The sequence below is a fragment of the Talpa occidentalis genome, unplaced genomic scaffold (genome assembly GCF_014898055.3).
Source record: "Talpa occidentalis isolate TD23 unplaced genomic scaffold, MPIMG_talOcc4v2.1 talOcc4.10, whole genome shotgun sequence".
Lineage (NCBI taxonomy): Eukaryota > Metazoa > Chordata > Mammalia > Eulipotyphla > Talpidae > Talpa > Talpa occidentalis.
The window spans coordinates 41041120-41064949 of record NW_023600993.1 but is presented as its reverse complement, the minus strand read 5'-3'; the positions used below and the strand labels follow the sequence as shown (position 1 = coordinate 41064949).

Here is a 23830-nt window from a genome sequence, read left to right as displayed (position 1 = left end):
AGAACAGAACAGGCAGACTGATGAAATACACTGCTGAGGGGAGCAGCGGGTGAGACAGGAGAGGTCTACCTCGCCATGTGGGCATCTCCGCTGCCAGGGGGGATTGAACCCGTGCTACAGAGGCTGCGGACAGCTTCACAGCGCTGTGCTCAACTGCCTGAGCCATCAGGGAGGCCCTGAGTAGATAATAGTTTGAGGAGTAATAGGATATATACATAAATATCATAGAGCAATTCAATATCAGGTTCTTTCTGATATGATACCCAGTATTATTTATGATTTAGTACTGAAAAAATTGCATAGCTTGAATCAAATCAAAGAACATAAAATATATCCAAGACTGAGAGAGACATTTCACAAAATAACAGTGATCCTCAAAAATGTCAATGTTGGGCCTCCCTGGTGGCACAAGGTGTTAAGCACCGCACTATGACGCAATTCGCAGCCTCTGCAGCACAAATTCAATCCCTGGCTGCCAGGGAGTAACCCATATGACGTAGCAGACATCTCCTGTCTTGCCCACTGCTCCCTTCAGCAGTGTATTTCTGTCAGTCTGCCTGTTCTCTTCACTCTGTCTCTGGTGAATCCTCTCACCCCCAACATCTCTAGCCTGTACCCCAGCTCTTGCATGCAAAAAAAAAAAAAATTTAAAAAGTCAATGTCAAAATATACAAAGTTAAAAGAGACTAGATATGACAACTACAACACATGACTCAGGACTTTGTTTTGTCATAAGGGACATTGTCTCAACAATGAACAAAATGTGAATAAGATTTATGAATTTGATAATAGTGATGTCATCAATGTAAATTTCCTAGTTTTGAGAACTGTACAGTGATTATGTAATAAAATACACAATAAAGTATTTAGGAGTAAATGACAGAAAAACAAAATCTAAAACAGGCAGATATAACATCACAAAAGTGCTGATGAAAGTTAAAATATAATTAATACAATCATAAAAGGCTATCGTGCTTGCAATTTAAAGCTATCATGCTTGCAATTTACTTTCAATGATTGGGGAGAGAGGAAGGAGGAAGAGGGAAATGGAGAAGAATAAATTCAGTAAAATGTTAACCCCAAAATGGGGTAAAATAATAACATCTAGAGAATTAGCATAAAGAGTTTATGGGATTCTCTTTTCTATTCTTGCAGCTTTTCTATAAGCCTAAAATAAAAAGTTAAAAAAATTATATGTATATACAAATAAATTAATATGGCAAAATATTAACAACTGCTGAATCTAGGTGGTGGGGATGTATGGGTGCATTTGGTATTCTTCAACTTTCTCTGTGTTTGAAATTTTCCTAATTAACAAAGATTTCTTGAAATTACTAATCCTCAATCCACAATCTAAGAACAAGATACAAACATTTATATCTTGGGCCTCCCTGGTGGCACAAGGGGTTAAGACGCAACCTATGAAACTATCCGTAGCTTCTGCAGCACGAGTTTGATCCCCGGCCAGGGAGCTACCCATATGGGGCAGCAGACCGCTCCTGACTCACCCGCTGCTCTCTTCAGCAGTGTATTTCACTCAGTCTGCCTGTTCTGCTCCCCACTCTGTCTCTGGTGAATCCTCTCACTCCACCCCCTGCACCTCTGGCCTGTACCTCCGTTCTTGTGTGCATAAATAAATAAATCTTTAAAAAAAAACCACAACATTTATATCTAAATTCCTATCAGTAACCTATCTTGCCCTTTGGCATTCTATAATGCATGTGAACTAGAGCAATTTTCTTACTTAAATCAAGAATCTACAACGACTCCCCATTGTATCAAATCCAGGCATCTTTATCTGATTTTTAAAGTTCTTCACATTCCAATTATTTTCCATTACTGACTAATATATTCAATTCCTACTAGTGTCCTTAGGAGTTCCAGCTCATCACTACTTTCCTCACTTATCTTTGCTCATACCACACTCCTTTACACACCCAAACCTGCAAATCCTTTAAAATCCAGTTCTTCATCTAATCTCCTACTGCATCTACCCAAACAGCAGTCTCTTTTGTCTGATTTCTGGAACTTGATAGTAAAACCCAAGCAAACCAGGATGCTCTTTCCAGTTTCTTAATTGTGAAAAAGCATTTACTTTTGGTTTTAACGGCACATGAACCCATATAAATTACAGGATTTGGGGAGAGACATTTAAGATCAAGTAATCTATTCTACTGATTTGACGAATGAGGAAATAAAAATCCAGAGATCTCAAATGGCTTATACATCTGGGAAGTGGTGGAAAGAGCACTAGAATTCACAGCTCAACTGCCTTTCCCATAAACCAAGGCATAATTTTAGTTATAGTAACAAGCATTAAAGGCACATGTTTCACACTTCTGTTCCACACTACATGGAACATACTCTATAGAATATTCATTCCATCTAATAGAATGTTAGACATATAGGAGGCACTTAACTATCTGACTAATATACAAGGTAACCAATGATTTTCATAAAATGTATAGATTTTTAAAATAAACATAATAAACATAAATGAAGAATGCAGTAATTAAAGGGCTGTTTTATTTTGAGGAAGTGGATCCTTTTATAAATGAAGAATCACATGTAATCCATCTTGAAAATTTATTAAAGCAGAGAATTTTTGCCTGCAGCATGATAATTCCCTTGATTGGTGATGCTAAAAAACAAATCTAATTCTTGCTTTTTAAAGCAAAAATAATAAACAGATTTTATGTTAAGTAATTTATAAGACAGAATATAATTTAGGTAATAATAAACGGTGCTAGCATAAGGATCTACTATTTGCAAATTAGTTCTCTGTACCACAAAATGAAAAGAATCTTAATTAATTAGAGCAAATAAGATGCATGCATCAAATAATGTATAGCTACAAACTCCACACAATGTTTGGTCATAGAGGATACTGAATAAAAATCTTTACATATTAAGTTTAATAAAATAAACACAAATGGCTATATTCAAACTAATCAAGTAGTGTACACATCCTCTTTTCAGAAAACTAAGTGTTCATTTTTTACCAAAGACGAATGATTAAATCTTTTGTACTAAGGGTGAACAAAGGGTTCATTATATTTCATTTAGTTGCATGGGAAAAATATATTATTAGTTTATTATGACTTATAATAATAATATATTATTAGTATTAATAATAATACATTATTAGTTTATTCCACTTTCACGGTGCTTCATTTTTGGCATGGTAAGGGACTTTTTATGTCAATCTACTTCACAATCTTGGGGAAAGTCTTGTGATGAGTGTTGGTGGCAATTGTTTAGATGAAGATAATGAAAGCCTTACAGAGTCAAATCCATTTTATTTAGATTGCAAGTCAAATGGAAATAAATATTTTTTAAGTAACTATGATGAGGCGGAAAGATTAACAGAATCTTTTTTCCCCTTTGACATAAATGGTATATATTTAAAATTGCTTGGTGTATCAGCAGACCACGGGTCAGTTTTTCAGAGACTAAGGTTAAATCCTGCAAAAAGACCCACACCACACAAGAACCCACTAAATGAGCCAGTTCTGGCACACAGAACACCTAAATGAATATCCTAAATTAAATTTGGCATCGCTATGTCTTCAGAAGAGTGACTGAAGATTTAATTTCAACTCTGACCTTTGCTCTAACATGACTGAATATACTCTGAACCACTTGGTAAAGAGCCAAGTCAGAGCCCCTTTCTTCCCAAATTTTTTTTGTGCATGCATGTTTATTTACATTTGATTTAGTCACAATATGTTACCTCATTCACTGGCTGAGGCACCTGGCCAGGTAGGTTTATTGGCCTGGTATTTTCAAGTTTGATTGATAAGAACAACTTTCACAATAAATAAAGTCCATTCTTCCATCATGGGTATGTGTAACCTTGTGACACAGTCTTACGTGGCAACCTAACTGTGGTTTTTACTTTGGCAGCAGCCTCTCTCTGTGGATCCCCATCCCTTTGCCATTCCTTCTGACAAGCTGGGTTCCTCCTTGACAACTGAATCTCCTGTTGGCTCCTTTGCCTTCCCCATTGTTCCTGTCTTTTTCTATAAACACCCCCTGCTACCATAGTCCACCCCTATTTGCAGAGAATTTCCACATCTGGCTATTGCCTTCTATCTGTCCAAGTCTCATCTTTCACCCCTTTTGACCCTCAAAGACTGTGTTATGTACACTTTCTTCCTAATAGATGTTATTTGTGTATACTTCCTTCCTAATAGATGCTATTTCTTCTTTAAACATTATTCATATTGGTAAGTATTAGTTCTATATTAAAAATATGCATATCTCCTTTTCCTTTCTTGATATATTTTCACTTATCTTGCTTTTCCTCCCCAACGTCCAAAATAAATAAAAAGAAACAAATAAAAAATGTGAACATTCTTCCTCCTTTATTTGATTCCCATTGGCAACAAACACCAAGAGGCAGCTTAGCATCTGCACCTCTACTATCACCAAGTGATTAAAAACTCGTCAACCCACAAGGACAGTCTCATCAGACTTTGAAGCCAGCTATTATTATAGTTCCTTAAGCAAAACGAACATGTATTAGATACTACTTGGACTGAATTCACTTTTTTTGTCCGTTTGGGGGGAAATGATTTCAAGCATATAGAAATCACTGGTTTGTACCTCATCTTTACTTCTCTTTCAGAGGCAGATGAATTTTGTTTAAGATGAATAATATTTTAGGGAAAAGATAGTATTACTATCATTTTACTTACATCTCAAGTGTATGTTTAAAGTTCTTTAGATTATTTTCCTAATGCTAGATAACTAACACAAAGGACAGCAGACTATAATTTTAAATAAAAATTGGCTGGTTTTTTTTTTTTAAGGGAGAGGATAAAATTTGAAAATAATGGTTCAAGAAGCCACGAATGAGTTTCAGTGAGGAAGAAGGGAGAAGAGGCCACTTAAATGTAGTTCCCTTTTGCAGCACTAAACATTAACAAGGTGGTCTATAATTTTTACTTAAAAAAAAAAAGAACGATTCTGTCAGTCTACTGAATGAACTATACAGATTACAAAGTATAACCGCACATAATCAAGAATAAGCCAAATGTTTCTAGTAAGGCCAATGAATACATTAATTTTAAAGAATTTTTACAACTCTAATAAAAGAAAAATAAAGGGTTATAAAACCACTTACAGTTATGGTTACTGTTTCTTGGAGACCTCTAAATTGTTTCTGCTTCTAACTGGGTGACTTTTCTTTATGTATACTAATTTACCAACTTAAAGTCTGTTCTTAAAATCAAGGTGCAAAATCTTTCAATAGGTTCTGTTGGTAAAGATATTAAGGGGCCTCCCTGGTGGCCTAGGGGTTAAGTCTCAGCACTATCAATGCTACGGACTGAGTTTGATCCCCGGCCAGGAAGCCAAGCCACATGGTGCAGCAGACCTCTCCTGTCTCACCCACTGCTCCCCTTAGCAGTGTTTTTCAGTAAGTCAGCCTATTCTGCTCCTCACTCTGTGGTGAATCCTCTCATCCCCTGCACCTCTGGCCTACACACACACACACACACACACACACACACACACACACAGGATATAATTAATATAAGTTGGTAATCATACAGAAGTGTAAGGAAATTTTGGGGTTCTGTTTTAACTTAATTTAGGCTCAGGAAACTCTAACCCATCTTCAACAATGACACTTGAAGCAATTACTAGCAGCATCTGTACATACACCACATTCCACAAGCACTCTGTATTTCCAGTCTCTATCTCTCCCCACAATTTCCCATCCTCTTGATTCTGATTCCCCAATCTATATTATGGGCACTTTTGCAGATACTATTTAGCCTTCCCAAGACACTCTAGGATTAAAAATACTTTTCCCTGACATCTGGCAAAGTAACAAACAACCAAATTTACATTATTCATTGTAAAAGATCTATCACCAATGGCTTTTCCCTACAAGATAATGTCGGAAATAGTTTTGACCCCACAATTGTATTCAATTAATAAAAAGTTAATCTTCAACAGACAGGTCTGCTTTTCTCAATCGCCATCATCATCATTGTTATTATTATCAGCATCTTCATGAAGAGGTTTATTAACACAACAGGTAAGTGACCTATATGTCTAATTTCACTCAATTCTCACAATAATCCCATGAAGTCAGTTTTCCCATTCTGACAAGTAAAAAAAGCTGAAGTACAGAAAAGTTAAACAATTTGCCCAAAGGTATATTACAAATAAATGGCAGAGCTGGGATTGAACTCAGAGCTTTTTGCCTCTTTGCTTCTTGGCTAGAGTGTATTACTTTCCAAATGTTCCTGTGGCTTTATAACTTTGATGTAAGAGGTCTGTTATTAATTAATTCAACAAATATCTCAGTTTTACTGAACATGAGGCACTGTGGTAGACAATGAGATCAAAATAAAATATAAAACTACATAAACCACAAAAATACTAATAACAATATATAATTAATACAATCATAAACGCTACTTATAAATCTTCTGAACTTGGCTGCTGAGAAGGTTTCTAGGAATTTCTATAGTAAAAAGGAAAAGATCACTAAAAAGCTACTTTTGTATGAAGGGTGTTCATTCACTCATTCACCCCTCCTCTTATTTCTCTCCCCACAAAGGACCAGGGGTTCTGACATTTTCTTAGGTATAGGTTAACAATATTTTATACTATAATAGTACTGCGTATCTGAGAGACTTAAGAAATGCTCCAAGATGAGATTTCTGCACTGTATAAACATTAACTCAGATTTATTATAACAACAGCATGCTTCATCAACACCAAAGATTACCTGAGAACAATACAGATCAGTAAGAGTGCTGGAAATTATGATCATACTTAAGGACAAGTTGGCAATTGGTAACCATTAATCCTTAAGGCCTCCCTTAAGGCAGTGGAATTTAATCAAGGGTGGCTCCAAGAGCCATGTGAGCTTCAGTATCCATAGGTAAAGAAAGAGAAAGCCAGAATGTTCAGATTAAAGAACTCAGGTCTGGGTAGATAATTTCTATTTTAACCACCCCTAAACTCCATCACTGTACAACTAGGCCAGCAGCAGGGTCATGCAGGGTGAAATGAAGGCTTCCTTACATAATATCAAAGCTCAGGATCTCGACTAGGAGATCCCTTCGTGTCCTAGCCAGAAGCACTAGCATTTCTGCACAGACAAATTTCCACAGGGTGCTTCTGCTGCTGTAATTCCAGAAAGCTGCCCAGTGTTAGTCCACTGCTATCAACATGTTTCATCCAGAGGGCAGAACTTAAATGTCAATTTTTTTGGTGTACACTAAGGCAATATAAAAGAGACTAAATACTAACAATCACAGATTTATCGATAAGTCATCCAAGGCACTTTATTCAGAAAACAATTTTATAAATTCAGATTTATTTCCTATCACTTCATTCTAAACAAGTAAAAACTAAAAAAATATATATATATACTTATTTAAAAGTGAGACAAGGGTCAGGAAAAAAAGGAGAAAAACAAATAAACAAAAGCGAGACAAGTGAGAAAGTTCATTACTTACACACTTATCTCAGGTCTACCTAAAATTCCTTAGCTCAAAATTTCTAGAAGAGTGTCCGAAGAACCTGAGGGTATTTATTGGAGGAGGAGAACCAAAAAATGAGGAAATTTATAACTCTCACCATATGATAAAAGAGCAAACAGGAGGTTCCTTCAAGAAAGTTCATATTTTCACTTTTTTCTAATTTTGTTAAAAGTGGTAATAAGTTTCTGAGATATCAGGATAAACACAAAATAACCCATAGCTATGTTTCATCTTCTACCACTTAACTGCTTTGCCCTTCATGGCCTTTATTAATCCAAATTATTTTACATTTTAAATATTTTGACTGAAGCATTGGTATCAGCACCAACATTATAAATTTTAGTTCATACTACCTTATAAAACCTGTCTTAAATCTTTTAACTAAAACTTAAGTCTTCATATAACACATGGAACTGATTTTGTTGCTAAGGGTGAATCTGACACCCTCCTTTAAAATGTTTCATAAAACATGTTAAAGTACCTTTTAATAGGGACACTTTAGCAAGGGGTTCATTTAGGTCTTGCTCATCCATTTGGGCGTCTACAGTGGGGGGAAAAAAGATGATTACAGACAGTACTCAGACCTACCAACAAGCTATCATTATCAAAATAAATTAAAATTTTACAGCTATTATATTTAAGAAGTTGAAAACAGTTTTAACAATGTAGCCAAGATTTAAGGGAGAGACTTGGTAAACAGAAGCATTTCTTTTGTCCCAAGCACAAAATAAAATCTCCACCCACTTTAACCTATAACCACATTAACATCTGCAGATTTGTAAATATTAGGTTAAAACTTACCTGTAGTGTCGTCACTACTTTTTTCTTTGCTTGGACTCAGAGTATCTGATAAATCAGATTCCTTTGCTCTTGCCTGATTTTCTATCAAGAAAAAGAAATAGAATCTCATTACAATTTAATAGCATATATTTAAGCAAAAAAAAAAACAAAACAAAACTGCTTCAGGCTATGAGTGTTCTAAATCTACTGGTATGCAAAATATTTTTAAAATTAACTGAGGTCACTGAATCTCTTACTTCTTCACCACTCTAGTCCAAAATGGAATGCTGGTTATTACACGTAGCTCATATTAAATTATAATGTGGATCATATCTGCTGTGCAGAGGGCTGGGGCTTTTCAAGGCTGTCCACTTGCCAACTGGAAACAAAAATGAAGCAAGCTTTGCTAAAATATTCAGACAACTGGAACAAATATAGCAAAATTCCCAGGACAATGTGGACATTGTATGAAGATGATGAAAGGAAATGGTTTTATTGTATAAAAACACTAGTTAGGTTGCTTTAGTAATATTTATAGTCAAAATAAAACAAAAAAAAATCACATTTGTTACAAAACATTTAAAACAAGAAAATATAACTGTACTTGAACCACACTGAGAAAAGGCTTAAAATAAAAATGTTTTGAAATTATTTGCAAGTGATAAGCTGCCTAATCCAATGAAGTCATCCTAGACCTAGTTTTCAATGAATTGTTCTGAAAAATCCTAACTTTGAGCTCAATAATTCATTAAAAATGATTACCAATTAATTAGGATCTAGAGCCTCACATGTAATGGTAGATGTGGATATATTAGCGTATAGTAGGATAGCATTTATAGAAACAGTCATTTCTTTGACCAAAGTCCTATAGAATCTCCCTATCTGCCAAGCTTTATATCCCAGCATTTAGCCATAATCTGATCACTGCATTCATTAGTTCTCAAATGAGTTCTGTTTCAATCAGGTTAGTCTCTTTACAGGGTTGAGGTGTTCAAGCTCAAGTTAATATTTCTCTAACCTCAATGATCATTCTCTCTAACTGGTTTATTCATCATTTAAGATATAACTTACTTCCCATCCCCTATCACTTCTAAGGAAGTTTTGGTTCTCTTCGGCATGTTCTTCCTTTTTATTGCATATTCTCTTTATTATATGTTTTTGCAATTAATCATGTTTTTTATTTATTTATCTATCTATCTATTTATTTATTTATTTAGTGGGACCCTCGCCGGCGGCTGGGGAAAGAACCGGCGCTGCAGAGGCTGTGGGCAGCCTCTCAGCCCAGCGCTCAACTGCTGCGCCACCAAGGAAGGCCCTAATCATGTTTTATTTTATATCATCCTGTGTGTGTGTGTGTGTGTGTATCTTATTTCCTTAATGAGAATATAAATTCATTAAGCATGTTTATTTTTGGTAAAGTTATACATTTGATTGCACTGTTTGTGGTAATATCAAAATTTTAAATGTCCACAGTACATTTCTTAAGGAAATAAAAGACTACATATGGTATATAAGAATGTTCACTACAGTATTTTTCAAATGAAATGGAAAAATATTCAAGATACATGTACTACCATTAAGTAAAAATAACATCTGTTAAGGGAATAGTATGTATAACAAGACCTATTTAGATTGAAAATAGATATACATTTAACTATGAATTCATAGCTGTATACATTATTCAAGTCCAGAAAGACACTAGTAGTTATTGCTGGAGGTAGGGACATGGTAGATATTTATTTTCTAACTTCACATAGTCACATACTGTTTAAAAAAGTATAGTGAATATACAGTTTGTCAATATCATCAAGCGATATTTCATTCTGGAAGTAATGAAAAACATATTTAAAACCATTACTGTCAAAATACTTAGTAAAAATGTAAGTTGTTATAGCTATTCCATATAAGAAAACCCTAGAATTTGTGGTTTAACTTGTGAAATGGATGCTGAATTATAAGAGTACTTTGCTTTTTTTCCTCACTGCCATTTCTAGTCAAGGGTCAGATGCTGAGAGACAGAGAACTTAGATTAAAAGTGAAGTCACTGACCACGAAGGCCCTTGGGAACCCAATCTGTGACTTCTGGTGCATTCATTTCTGAATGTTCTAGTTTTGATCACAAAGTTATAGTCTCAAGGGAAGCTAATACATTTAACCTATACAGAGGCAGTAAAAGAACCACTCTGGAGAAACTAAAAGGAAAACAGACTAACAATTCTCCTTTGATTTTAATATTCCTAACAATTTTATGATGAAGATAATGAAGTAAAATGAGTGAAATATATTTTCAAAAGTATTCTCCTGGTTTAGAAGGAACTTTTATTTTACAGAGTATAAGGCAGGGAGGTAAAATTATCTAAAAGTGAGACCAAATCTTCCATTAAGATCTTACTAGAATGCAAGCTCCATGGGGGCATGGATTTTTGTCTGTTTTGTAAACTGCCATTCCCAACTGCATAGAACAGTGCACAGACCACATAACAGGTGCTCCCAAAAGAGGATGATTTAAGGCACAAATCTATTTTGAGTAAGAAGGAAAGTTTTTAGCAAGTCAAGTCATGGTCTATTAAGAAGTTATTACTGCTTGATTTTCTCTGCAGCATTTAATCATTAAGATACACACCAATAGTATAGAGAAGGAAATGGAAGAACAGCTATCAATATCAAAACTGTTCCCATACTGGAAAGTCTACAATACAATAACTATTTTCACTATGTTTTTAAGTATCAGTCCTAGCAATGGATGGGCAAAACAAACATACGGGCTGTAGACCACATCCTAGACCACTGGAACTATTACTTGGAAAGAAAGCAAGAATCAAGAAGGAGCAAGATAAGGTGTATTTGTCAGATATAAGAACAGTACGTCCTGCTCTATAAGCAGTATTTCATTAAATTCTCACAAAACTCTACAGGTTAAATATTGTCAATTCCATTTTATAAATAAGGAAACTGAAGTTTAAAGAGCTGAAGTAAATTGCCTGGCAGCATACAGTTAGTTAATAGATTCAACATGGAGCTGAATCCAGTGGTCTTACCTACTCAAATTCCTTCTGCCTCCACCCCTAAAGCTATTGTAAGATGAGAGTTAGTGCTTAAACAGAAAGCATATGCAAACTTGATTACATTCTGCATTAGGTGAAATATCTGCAGGAATACTAAAACCTGTAGCTGCTAATTGACCATTTCTAGCAATTGCTATTTATTAATGCAGACAGAAAGATTTCTCCAAAAACACTATCAATGAAGGCATTTTAAAAACAAGACAATCCAGCCAATCCAAAATACTTTATAGCTATTTTAAATCATTTAAAAATGTAACTTATTTCAGCAATCCAGTTTGATATGAGGGTTTGTGTACCTCTGCATGTTTATTGTGAGTACTAATAAAATGTTGACTGCTGGTAGAAAAATCTGTGGGTATATAAGACTTGCATATACATAAAGGATGTTTTCTATTCACTTGCATGGGCTTACTGGCTATAATTTATTTAATAGTGCCCTTATTACTGGACACTTAGGTTGTCCTCTTTTTGCATTTATAAAAACACTGAAACAGGGCCTCCCTGGTGGCACAGGGGTTAAAAACAGCACTATCAAGCTATCACCAGTCACTGCATCATGAGTTAATCCCAGGCCGACCAGGGAGCAACCCACATGGCACAGCAGACCTCTCCTGCCTCGCCCGCTGCTCTCCTCAGCAGTGTTTTTCAGTAGATCAGCCTTTTCTGCTCTCCTCTCTTTCCAGTGAATCCTCTCACCACCTCTGGCTTACACCCCAGTTCTTGTGTGCATAAATGAATAAATCTTTAAAAAACAAAAAAACACTGAAACAAATACCCTTGCTGATTTGTCTAATTTGTTTCTTAAGATAAAAACCCAGAAGTGGCATTATTGGATTAAAAAGCATGCTCTTTTAAATTACATAGATTATACATTTATAATTAACACATAGATTATACAAGGTTTGAAGTAAACTTGCACAAATCTGTTTCAGTAATGACATCACATGATTTCAAGTAAATATATTCTAATACCGAATGCATTAAATAGAAACACTAAGGTAGCAAAATACTTTAATTAAGGAAGCACTGATTTTTTTCCCTAATTATTAAACCAACGAATACAAACAGGTATTTAGGTGGTGAAGTGAAAGCTATTTTAAAGTCTGTTCTCATCTCCCTTTAAATGAGGAGAAATAAATTGCCATACGTACTAAAAATAGTTCACCATTCTGAAACTCAATGCCTGTTTGCCAGAATAATATTCAGTGATTCATATTCTATGCATTCTTTCTCCAAATATGGCATCTGCTATGCACAAAATTGAGAAAGGGAGTCACCAGGTATTTGAAATAACGCACTATCCTTTTAATACTTTTACAAGCTCAATGGAATCGGTTGCTTTCATTTTGTTTCGTTACATTTTATGAAAGTAAAATAGAATTTACAGAAATTGAGTATTCTAAACTGTTACCATTCATTGTTTTAATTGACCAAAATGATGTATTTCTAAATTTTATACTGGTATGTTCTGATGAACATCCTAGAGTGATTGTGAGTATATCCCACCAAATTAATTTGCCCAATTTCCCTATGAATAAGTGACTTGACAATATGCTTTAAAATTCACTTTTCTAACAAAAAAATTAACAGAATAAACTACTATAGGCAATTATAGACTATTCATACAAACCTAACAATATTCTATATACATACTTCTATTTGAATTAAATTGAGATGCCAAAAATTAGGAAAATGTTAAATATAAAATGGTAAAGGTATAATAACCCCAAAATTGAAATCATAAACATTTTTTACCTGTTGTTTCAAAAAAGATATACATTTTGTTTGTTAAATTTTGAGGTCAAAGTCAAAAATAATGCTGGAAGTGAGACAGAGAGATCACAGCAAATCTTTCACACCTAAAGAAAACTATTGCAAGCATTAACTTTCAAAAAAAGTACATATATAGCTATTTAAAAAGATTCTTTACAGTTAAGATATCCTCCTTAAAACAGAACTCCCAACTATTTTATATTATCTGGTACTGTTATTAGATGCCATTTTGTGGGCTATAAGAACTACAAAGTGATGATTAAAATACTATAACCTTGAAAATGTACACTGACCTTCTTTATCCAAAAGAGTTGTCAAAACCCACAGAAAACCCAGATAAAACGAACCTTTTGAAAGCTTTGTTTCTTCTACCACTTTGGTTAGATGCCCCTCGACAATCAGCTTCTCTGTCAAAGAAAATAAACGTTACTATCCAAGTCCAAACCGAGCAGCATTTCCCTGAGCCAGGCAGTGTAACACATTCCATGACCAAATTTAAAGATGATAAAATTACTCCCATGACTAGGCTTGAAAAAACTTTGAATCTGGAAGGAGAACTAAGAGAATTTGAACAATAATAGAGCAATCAGGTTAATAAAAATAACCTGGGGCTAGGGGTTCCCTTTGCTTTTATTTTCATTAGTTCTTACCTTATTTTAAAAGTCTAAGCTTTTTTAAAGGGACTCAGAACAAAGCAACCCTCTTTAAATCAAGGATATTAAGTTGAAATAAAGGAATTCTAAGAAGGTATTTTATTTAAATACAGAAGATTTACAAATTATGTTATACAAATAGCTTACTTAACCCTATTCATGTAATTCAGTAGAAATGCCTATATGTTTCAGTAAAATCAATCATTTTATAAGAGTGAAATTTTGTTTATTTAAAGAAGTGAAATTTTGTTTTGCTTTGTTTTAGTTGGGGGAATTCTCTGTAAATGTATAATGCAGTGTCTTTATAATTTATTTAAAGTCAGATTTTCATATTCTCTAGTTCACTGAAAAATATCCATTCTGTATGCCCCCTTTATTTAATCCTGTATGTCAGTTAGTCTCCTTCAATTTATACTTTTGCAGCATGTGAAATAATTTCTCTAGTCTTTCACTCTTGAACCCCCTGAACTTGGTTTATAGTCATCACTTAACCACTGAAAATGCTCTGAGACAACCATAACCTCCTATCTGCCAAAGTCCATGGCTCCTTTTCATAATTTTCATTTCATATAGGCTCTTTGCAATATGTGGCACTGATTCTACTTTGGACATTATTTATTGATCATTTCCTTTTTTTAAAAGATGTATTTTTATTTATTTATACATAAAAGAACTGGGCTATGGGCCAGAGGCACAGGAGGTGAGAGGATTCACCAGAAACAGTGGGGAGCAGAACAGGCAGATCCACTGAAATACACTGCTGAGGGGAGCAGCGGGCGAGGCAGGAGAGGTCTTAGCTTCCTGGCTGGGGCTCGAACTCATGCCCCAGTGACTGGCAATAGCTTGATAGCGCTGAGACTTTAACCCCTGGGCCACCAGAGAGGCCCTATTGATAGTTTCTTTAGATGATTAAGCTCTCATATCCTACCATCATTCTTATAAGGGTTGCATTTTATTCACCTATAATAAGTATTTATATTATGACTACATACCTGAGTCATAAAATATGCTATGATATTTCCCTTCTTATACAACCTTTAGCTTTTTTGGAGCTTATAAAGTCTTGTTTTGTTTTGCTAATTTTTAATACATCTACCTCAAACATAGGTCAACTTCTTACAAAACATAAAATTCTCAGTATTGTCAAACATCAGGTCAGCTATCCCAGTATATATTCCTGTCTCTCTCTTCCACAGGCCCTGAATCTGTTGTAGCCTGGGCTTTATCCTGTGCAAAATCATCTGCCCCAGATTCTAGATCTTCCTCTGCCTGCTTTATTCTCCTTGTTTTAGTGTAATGTACCCTCTGATAATTTCCCAGAAAGGGCTAAAGAAAAGATAAATAAATGACATATAAGTTATCCTGAAAAGTAGCATATTACCCACACATTTGGTTGATGGCTTCATTAGATACACAATTAATTCTGTAGGAAGTAAATTTTCCTTCAGAATTTTGAAAGCATTGTTCCAAAGTCTTCTAGCTCCAAACTAGAAAGTGTATTTAATGCCAGTCTCACTCCTGTTCTTTAGCATGCATAGTAGAGAATTCTTGTGTTCAGCCATGCCTGGTTTGCCAGTCCCTTTTGGGGTACCAGTGAGAAAAACTCAGGCCAAATCCCTAGTACTGAGAAAGGTTCACATAACTGGTTCTAGGTTGGGCCAAAGCATTTAAGAGAGTAGAATTTTCTACACTTCTCTATTACCCTGCCATAGGAAGCATGTGTTGAGATGGCAATGTCAAAAGATGCTAAAGCTGCCATTAGCTTAGATCCCTGGGTAACAGTGTCCCCACTCACCATGGACATGTAACATGAGTTAAAAATAAATGCTGAATTGTCATTAAGATTTCAGGATTTATTTATTGCTGAATTATAATTTAGGTTAATATTACTAATATGAGATCCATTGTTCCTCTCAGGTAGTTTTTAGAACCTTCTCTTTATCCCAGTTATTCTTTTTTTTTTTTAAGATTTATTTATTTATGCATAAAGAACTGGGGTACAGGCCAGAGGTACGGGGGTGTGAGAGATTCACCAGAGATAGAGTGGGGAACAGAACAGGCAGACTGACTGAAATACACTGCTGAGGGGAGCAGCAGATGAGTCAGAAGAGGTCTGCTGAGCCATGTGGGTAGCTCCCTGGCCAGGGATCGAATCCATGCCACAGTGGCTATGGACAGCTTCATAGGTTGTGTCTTAACCCCTTGTGCCACCAGGGAGGCCCCACTATCCCAGTTATTCTTAAATTTCATGTGGTCTCGTTTATTAATTCTGGTGAAATTCATATAACATAAAATAATTATTTTAAGGTGAAAAATTCAGTGCCATTCAGTATAGTCATAATGTATGCAGCCACCATCTCTATCTAGTTCCAAAACATTTTTATCACTCCTAAAAGGAAACCTCATGCTTACTAAGAATTTACTTTCAAGTCTCATCATCACCACCTCTGGTCATCACTCATCTGCTTTCTGTTTCTAAGAATTCCTACTCTTGATATTCATGTAAAAAGAATGACACAATATGTGACTTTTTATATCCAGGTTAGTGTGTTTTTAAAAATATATTGTGTTGAACAATGAAATCATTCTTTCAATGTTTTAGAAGCTCATCTCTTCAATTCTGGGGAATTACATTCTATTTCACTGATAAATTCTCTTTTCTCATCTCTTCCCAGACTCCCCTTTTCTCACTATGGAAATCTTATTATTTAGATGTTAGATCAAGTCCCAAATTTTCTTAAATTTTACTTCTTTCATTTCTTTAAAAAATAACTCATCTTAGACTCAACAAAAACAAAGAAAATAATCCAGTCAAAAAATGGGCAGAAGAACTAAAAAGAAACTTCTCTTAAGAGGAAATGCGAATGGCCAACAGGCATATGAAAAAATGTTCAACATCACTTGTAATCAGGGAAATGCAAATCAAAACTACAATGAGATACCATCTGACACCAGTGAGAATGACACATATTAAAAAAACTAGCAACAACAAATGTTGGCGAGGGTGTGGAGAAAAAGGAACTCTCCTGCACTGTTGGTGGGAGTGCAAACTGGCCCAACCACTATGGAGAGCTGTGTGGAGATTTCTGGACCTACTAAACACAGAGCTTCCATAGGATCCAGCAATTCCACTCCTAGGTATTTACCCAAAGGACACAGAAACATCAATTCCAAAGAGCACCTGCACCCCTACGTTATAGCAGCACTATTTACAATAGCTAAGCTTTGGAAACAACCCAAATGCCCAAAAATAGATGACTGGAGCAAGAAGATGTGGTACATATACACCATGGAATATTACTCAGCATTCAAAAAAGATAAACACATGCAATTTGCAGCAACATGGATGGCGCTGGAAGGGATCATGCTCAGCGAAATAAGCCAAAAAGAAAAAGAAAAATACCGGATGGTCTCACTCATAGCAGGAATCTAGAAAACTTAAATAAGGGACCAGGAAAAAGAATAACTATAAGAAAGAAAATATCAAAATCAACAAACAACTATGAACCAGAAACACTCTAAGGGGGGAGGCGGGCAGGGAAAGGAGGGGTTGGGGTCAAAATAAGGGGGTTGGGGCCTCCCCGGTGGCGCAGCGGTTGAGCGCTGGGTTGCGAAGCTGCCCGCAGCCTCTGCGACGCCGGTTCGATCCCCGGCTGCTCCCCGGCCACCGGAGGAGGGTCCCACATGGCGCGCAGACCTCCCCTGCCGCCCGCTGCTCCCCTCAGCAGTGTACTTCGGTCCTTCTGCCTGCTCTGCTCCCAGCTCTGGCTCTGGTGAATTCTCTCACCCTCCCGCGCTTCTGACTGTACCCAGTGCATGTATAAACAAAACAAACGAACAAACAAACAAATAAATAAATAAAACATGCCTCTATTAAAAAAAAAAAAAAAATAAGGGGGTTGTAATTGTATGGGGAATATAAAAATAAAATTTAAATAAATTTAAAAAAAAAAGAAATGAGCTGGGAAAAAAAAACTCATCTTTTTGTTATATTTTCTGAATTTTCCTCTGCTTTTTCTTCTATTCCTTTTTCTGATTAAATTTTAAAAATCTGGAATCATATTTTTAGTTTTCAAGAATTCTATATGCATTCTGCTTCTCAAAATAGCATTTATCTTGTTTCATCCACAAAACATCTTATCTCTGAAGGAATTATGTCTTTTAAAAATGTTTTCTTCTGCTTCTTTCATTTTTCCTATTTAACATTTTGTTTGTTTTTTAATTAATTTGCTCTCTCCTTTCTCAACAATTTCCCAAAAAGTCTGGCGATCTTGACTGTCTCTTCACATTTAAGATGAGATAATAAAAAACTGACAAGGTTCTGTGCATGAATGGGACTTGCCACCTACTTGCCATCACACAGTGGCGGTTTATTGGGAGACATTCAAATGTCAGTATCAGTGTTTTTCTTCTGGTCCAGCTTACTTGCAGTAAAATCCTCTAACTTTTCTAAGGAATGTAAACCTGGTGAACAGCATTCTAATTCAAATGCAGACTTCACTGAATCCTCCTTCTTTTTTTCCCCCAAAAGATGTTCATACCCTAATCTCAAAACATTTCTGAAGTACCCCATCTATTGACTCTCCATTTCAACCTCAGAGAGCAAACCTCGTGTGTGTGTGTGTGTGTGTGTGTGTGTGTGTGTGTGTGTGTGTGTAAAGAAACATTCGTCTGTCTGGAAGGGATGGGGGGAGAAAAAAGAGGATTGGATTATTATATAAAGGGGTGATACTATACCACCCTGTTTGGTGCCCTGATTAAGAGGTACTAAGTGCCTCTAATACCTGAGCCACAGTTTTAAGCCTACTTTTTTGAGGTTTCCTTCACACACACACACACACACACACACACACAGCCACAGATCCTTACACAAGAGAGAATGGAAACTCAAATATTTTACCACTCAACTATTTACACCTTCCAACATTTGTGGACATCTATTATCTGCTGTAGTTTTCACTTCCAGAAGAGCAAAACAGGGGCTTCTACAAAGAAGACATACAGATGGCCAACAGCTGTGTGAAGAAATGCTCATCATCACTTATGTAAAGATATGCAAATCAAAACCACAATGAAATACCATCTTCCACCTGTGAGAATGGCCCAATCAAAAAGATCAGAACAAGTGTTGATAAGAATGTGGAGAAAGGGCCCCCCCAGTGGCGCAGCAGTTTAGTGCTGGGTTGTAAAGCTGCCACATGGCACGCAGACCTCTCCTGCAGCCCGCTGCTCCCCTCAGCAGTGTATTTCGTCGGTCTGCCTGTTCTGTTCCCAGCTCTGGATCTGGTGAATTCTCTCGCCCTCCCGCGCTTCTGACAGTACCCAGTGCTTGTATAAATAAATAAATAAATCTTAAAAAAAAAAAAAAAAAAAAGAATGTGGAGAAAAAGGAACCCTTGAATACTGTTGATGGGAATGTAGACTGGTTCAGTACCTATGAAAAATAGTATGACTGTTTCTCAAAATATTAAAAATGGATGTACCACAAGATCTAGCAATTCCACTCCTAGGTATCTACCCAAAGAGCGCAAAAACATTAATTTGGAGGATATGTAGTCCTATGTTCATTGCAACACTATTTCCAATAGCTAAGCTATGGAAACAATGTAAGTGTCCAAAAACAGATGAGTAGACAAGGAAGACGTGGTATAGACCTAAATGGAATACTCCTCGGCTGTTAAAAAAAAAGGATAAACACTTGCTCTTTGCAACAACATGGATAGAACTGGAGGAGATGATGACAGTAAGTGAAATAAGTCAGAAGGAGAAAGAGAAATATCAGATGGTGTCACTCATATGTGAAATACAGAGAAACAAAAGAAAGGGTCAGTGTAAAGGCAGGACTGGACACAGTGTAAGTTTTCTAATATCCAGCAGACTGGGTAAAGGAGGAGTCAGAGTCCTCAGTGGCTTCTGCAGGTCTTTTATTGGGATTTACCCGGTACACAGCAGGCAGGGGTGCTGGGGGGCCGGGAGGCTGGCAGTCCTCCCAGCCCCCAGCAAATCCTCACTCTATCTGGGCTCTCTGGTGATCTCTGCTTCTGCTTCTTTGCTTCTGTCTCGGCTTCTCTTTCGGCTTCTGCTGGCGTCCCCGTGATGCCACCCTTAAAAGCCCAGTCTCAGCCCAGGTGAATCCCATCTACCTCTGCCCACACCCTACTCCAGGTGCCCTCCATCAGGCATGCATTCAGGACCGCAAGGATCCATCATCTATCCTGATGGCGGGAGGGCAGAAAAGCCTGACATTTTTCCTTACCCTACAGTCAGGTAAAGCCAAACCAATTACAAACCCTAGAAATCTGACTGTAGAACTGAAGATATCAGTGGGGAGGAGGAGGGAAGCAATGTGGGGCGATAGCACAATGGACTATGCTGGAGAACTATAGATGTTTTGGTGGTGAGTGTGGTGTGGTAACAACACCTGAAGGGGGTGATACTATACCTCTAAATTATATACAGTGTTGTAAACCAATGTTACCTCAATATAAAAAAATGAAATAAATATAATTTTAAAATGATAATAACCACTGGTTCTCACACTTGGGGTGGAGACCGCAATCTTTAGAGCTCTAGAAGTCAGATACCCCTCAGAGACTCAAAACAGAACTTCCATGTAACGATAATTGCAGCTCTTTAAAAAGCTACTTGCCTTGGCACAAATGAAAGATAAAATACAGGGTTTTCTTTCTTTTTTAAAACTTCCTCTTTTTGAGAAATATTCTAGAGAAAATAATTGCTCATTTTCACCTAGTTTTAGAACCAGTTTATTTGCTGTGAAAAATAACACATAAAAAAGGGGGCATAAAACACAAAAGGTTTTAAATAAGGTTAATAAAAAATTTTAAGGCAAATGTCTGTATGATTACAGTCGAGATTCAAGACTGAGAACCTAACCACCAACACCTGAAGCCTTTTACTTTTTGCCAATCAAAACCTCGCCCATAAAGGTAACTATTAACCTGGCTTTTATGGTATTTGGCTTCTTGCATTTCTTTATAGTCATTCTATCCAATATACAGGACTAAATAAGTTTAGTGGCTTTGAAATTTGCACCAATGGAATACTATAGCATATATTCATTTGTATCAGGCTTCTTTCAACCAATAAACCGCAGTGTATTTGACCATTGAGGGTCTTTTGGGTTGTCTATGGTTTTGAACTACCATGAATAAGGCAGCTGCCAACAGTCTTGACTCTGTGCCTGATATATATGCATAGACATTCCTAGAGGGAACTTAGCAAGGAGTAGAACTGATGGGTATAATAAATTTGAGAACCATCATCTAAGTATTTTGTTGAGTCAGAAAACATGATGGAACTATAAAAAATGTAAAATTTTGTCAAAGACTTAACAGAACAGAACCAAATTTGTTTCTTGGTTGATAAAAATATGTACTAAATATATAGGCACACCCACCCACCTACACACACACACACACACACACACAGAGAGAAACAATGCATTTAAGAGAAGCTCAAAGAGAGGACCGGTGTCCCTAGACTAGAACAAAATTTTAAAGCTAAAGGATCACTTTCCTCACGTGACAGCTACAACTAATTGAAAGCAAAAAATAAACTCAAACTGCACTATCAGATACAGATGTCAGCTACCTAAGGGACCTTAAACTGACAGAAGAGTGGATGAATGTAAAAGAACTATAAAATCTGCTGCTATAACTACAACCTGGAAATTATTCCTAATTCTCTAAGTTAGGTTTCATTAAAAAAAAAAAATGAGTTCAGCATTAAAATAATATGCTTGAGACCCAATTTTTTAAAATGACATGCCTTCTTGGATAATTAAAAAGTTAAACAATCTCGGGCCTCCCCGGTGGCACAGCGGTTGGGCGCTGGGTTGCGAGGCTGCCCGCAGCCTCTGCAGCGCCGGTTCGATCCCCGGCTGCTCCTCGGCCATCGGAGGAGGGTCCCACATGGCGCGCAGACCTCTCCTGCCGCCCGCTGCTCCCCTCAGCAGTGTACTTCGGTCCTTCTGCCTGCTCTGCTCCCCGCTCTGGCTCTGGTGAATTCTCTCACCCTCCCAAGCTTCTGACTGTACCCAGTGCTTGTATGTATAAATCAATCAATCAATCAATCAATCAATAAATAAATCTTTAAAAAAAAAAAAAGTTAAACAATCTCTATATTGTCAAAAATATTACTTTAACAGGAATAATAAAGCTGAATCAATCAGCTTTCATTGTCTTGTGACTGGGAATAAAAAGGGGGGGAAATAAGTTATTTCAATAAGAAAGCTCCCACAAATACTCTCTCCCGCTACTCCTCTCCCCTACTCTCTCTTCCACTGCCCCAGCAGCTTCTATCCATTGGTTAACATGTATTCTTTGTGGACAGTATTACTTGTAATGCTTAGTAAATATGACTTGTCATAACAATCTTCTTAAGTAGGTACTATCATCCCATTTTACAAGTGAGGAAATTGAGTTTTAACAAGGTTATATTGCCCAGAGTCAAACTGTCAGTGAGGGATTGAGTCAGATTTTGTATCAAGTTTCTTCCAATCCAATTCTAAACATTACAAATAAAAATGAGCTAAAAGTCACCCAGAAGGTCATTAAAGAGAAATATATCAAAGAAACCAAGACTAGAATTAATGTCTAAATACAAAGTAAAAATTAACAAACAGCATTCAACATATTGCCCATAATTTATTTCCCTTTAGAAAGCAGACATTCACAAAGTAAAAACAGAGCTTTAGAATCTCACATGGGAGATGTGAGGCAGACACCCTCTGAGGTTGCTTATTTTAATAAAAACTTTCACAAGACTATTCATTTCTGAAGGAAAAAAAATTAAAGCAATTCTTGCTATGAAGCTAGTTTTTCTTTCCATAAAACAGTTCCAGAGCTATTTGTCCTAAAACCTAAAAATAAAGAAGACTAAAACTGGAAAAATTTGTTCCAGAATAGATTGCAAACTAAGTGAAATGGGCTAATTTCAAGTATACAGTCATATATATCTTTTAAGAAAAGGAAGTCTACAGACCAAAATACTATTTGTATGAATTTAAGACTAACTCCTTTGCAGTTATACTGAGAAAAATATCTGGTAGAAATGTCAGAAAGCTAGCTGACTGGGGAAGTGTGTCCTACAAGAAAACAAACAAAAGCATGCCAATATATCCTACTCTGGACAACTACTTTAAGAACAAAGAAATAAAATATTAGCAACATTTAGATTAAACTCAAGAGTTGTCCTATCCTGAGGATATAAACTATTAGGATCAGGGAACCACACCAAGTATTTCGATTCTTTGTCATTAAAAAATAACTTTGGCTTAGAGAAACTAAAGTTTTAAAAAATGAAATTTAAAAAATCTGTTTCATACAGAAATGTAACTAAAGCAATCTTGAGATTGTTCAGGGGGTGGATCTCATTGAATGATGAAAAATAAACAGTTACAGGAGCAACACACTGATTCAAAGCATTACTCCAAATAAGGTAATTATGTGAGAGCAAAGCCCTAAGAGAAAGGAGGAGGGCATGAGAAGCATACACAGATAGTGACTGTGATTGCAAAAAGGGGGTGAGGGGCAGGGAGGGATTTTTTTTTAAGGGCAGGAAAAAAACAGTATAAAATATTAAGATAATTCACTGCCTAAAGATAATAAAAACTAGTTTCACATGGATGAAGTATACAAAGACTTGAGGTTTACTTCAGAGCACTTATTATCATCAAAAGGCAGATGTCCTTGAGGGAGGGCGGCATTTTGTCTGGACAAAGCAGACCTTAGAGGAAAGTTTCTCTGCACCAAGCAGAGATGTCTTTGTCCTCACCCAGACAAGAGAATGATATCAAAACAGGCAGAGAGTGGTCCAGAAAAGGCTGTGTCTCACTCTATGCCCACAACATGATGGCAGGACTCCATGTCCTTATAATCTATATCTTTTACCCTTTATCTTTTCACTCAGATAGTGAAGAATTAAAGAAGAGTTAACAAATTAAAAGGGTTTACCGACTAGGTATGAAACAGATCTAGAGATTCACGATTTGTTAACAGAGAAAGCATCTTTATCACAACACAAAAGCCTC

At 36.3% G+C, this 23830-nt stretch overlaps 1 protein-coding gene across 20 annotated transcripts in view; it reads right to left on the bottom strand.

Annotated features, from left to right (window-relative positions):
• The window catches only part of SLMAP (sarcolemma associated protein), a 128837-nt gene that overhangs the window by 19193 nt on the left and 85814 nt on the right, over nt 1-23830 (bottom strand). For 19 of the 20 annotated variants that reach the window (XM_054694893.1, XM_037491457.2, XM_037491475.2 and 16 more), the window contains 3 exons: nt 13474-13533; nt 8310-8390; nt 7990-8049 (listed from right to left, as the gene is read on the bottom strand). In XM_054694893.1, the coding sequence (XP_054550868.1) occupies nt 7990-8049; nt 8310-8390; nt 13474-13533 (201 nt within the window). The remainder of the gene's footprint in view (nt 1-7989; nt 8050-8309; nt 8391-13473; nt 13534-23830) is intronic. The other variant, XM_054694876.1, reaches the window with a different exon arrangement.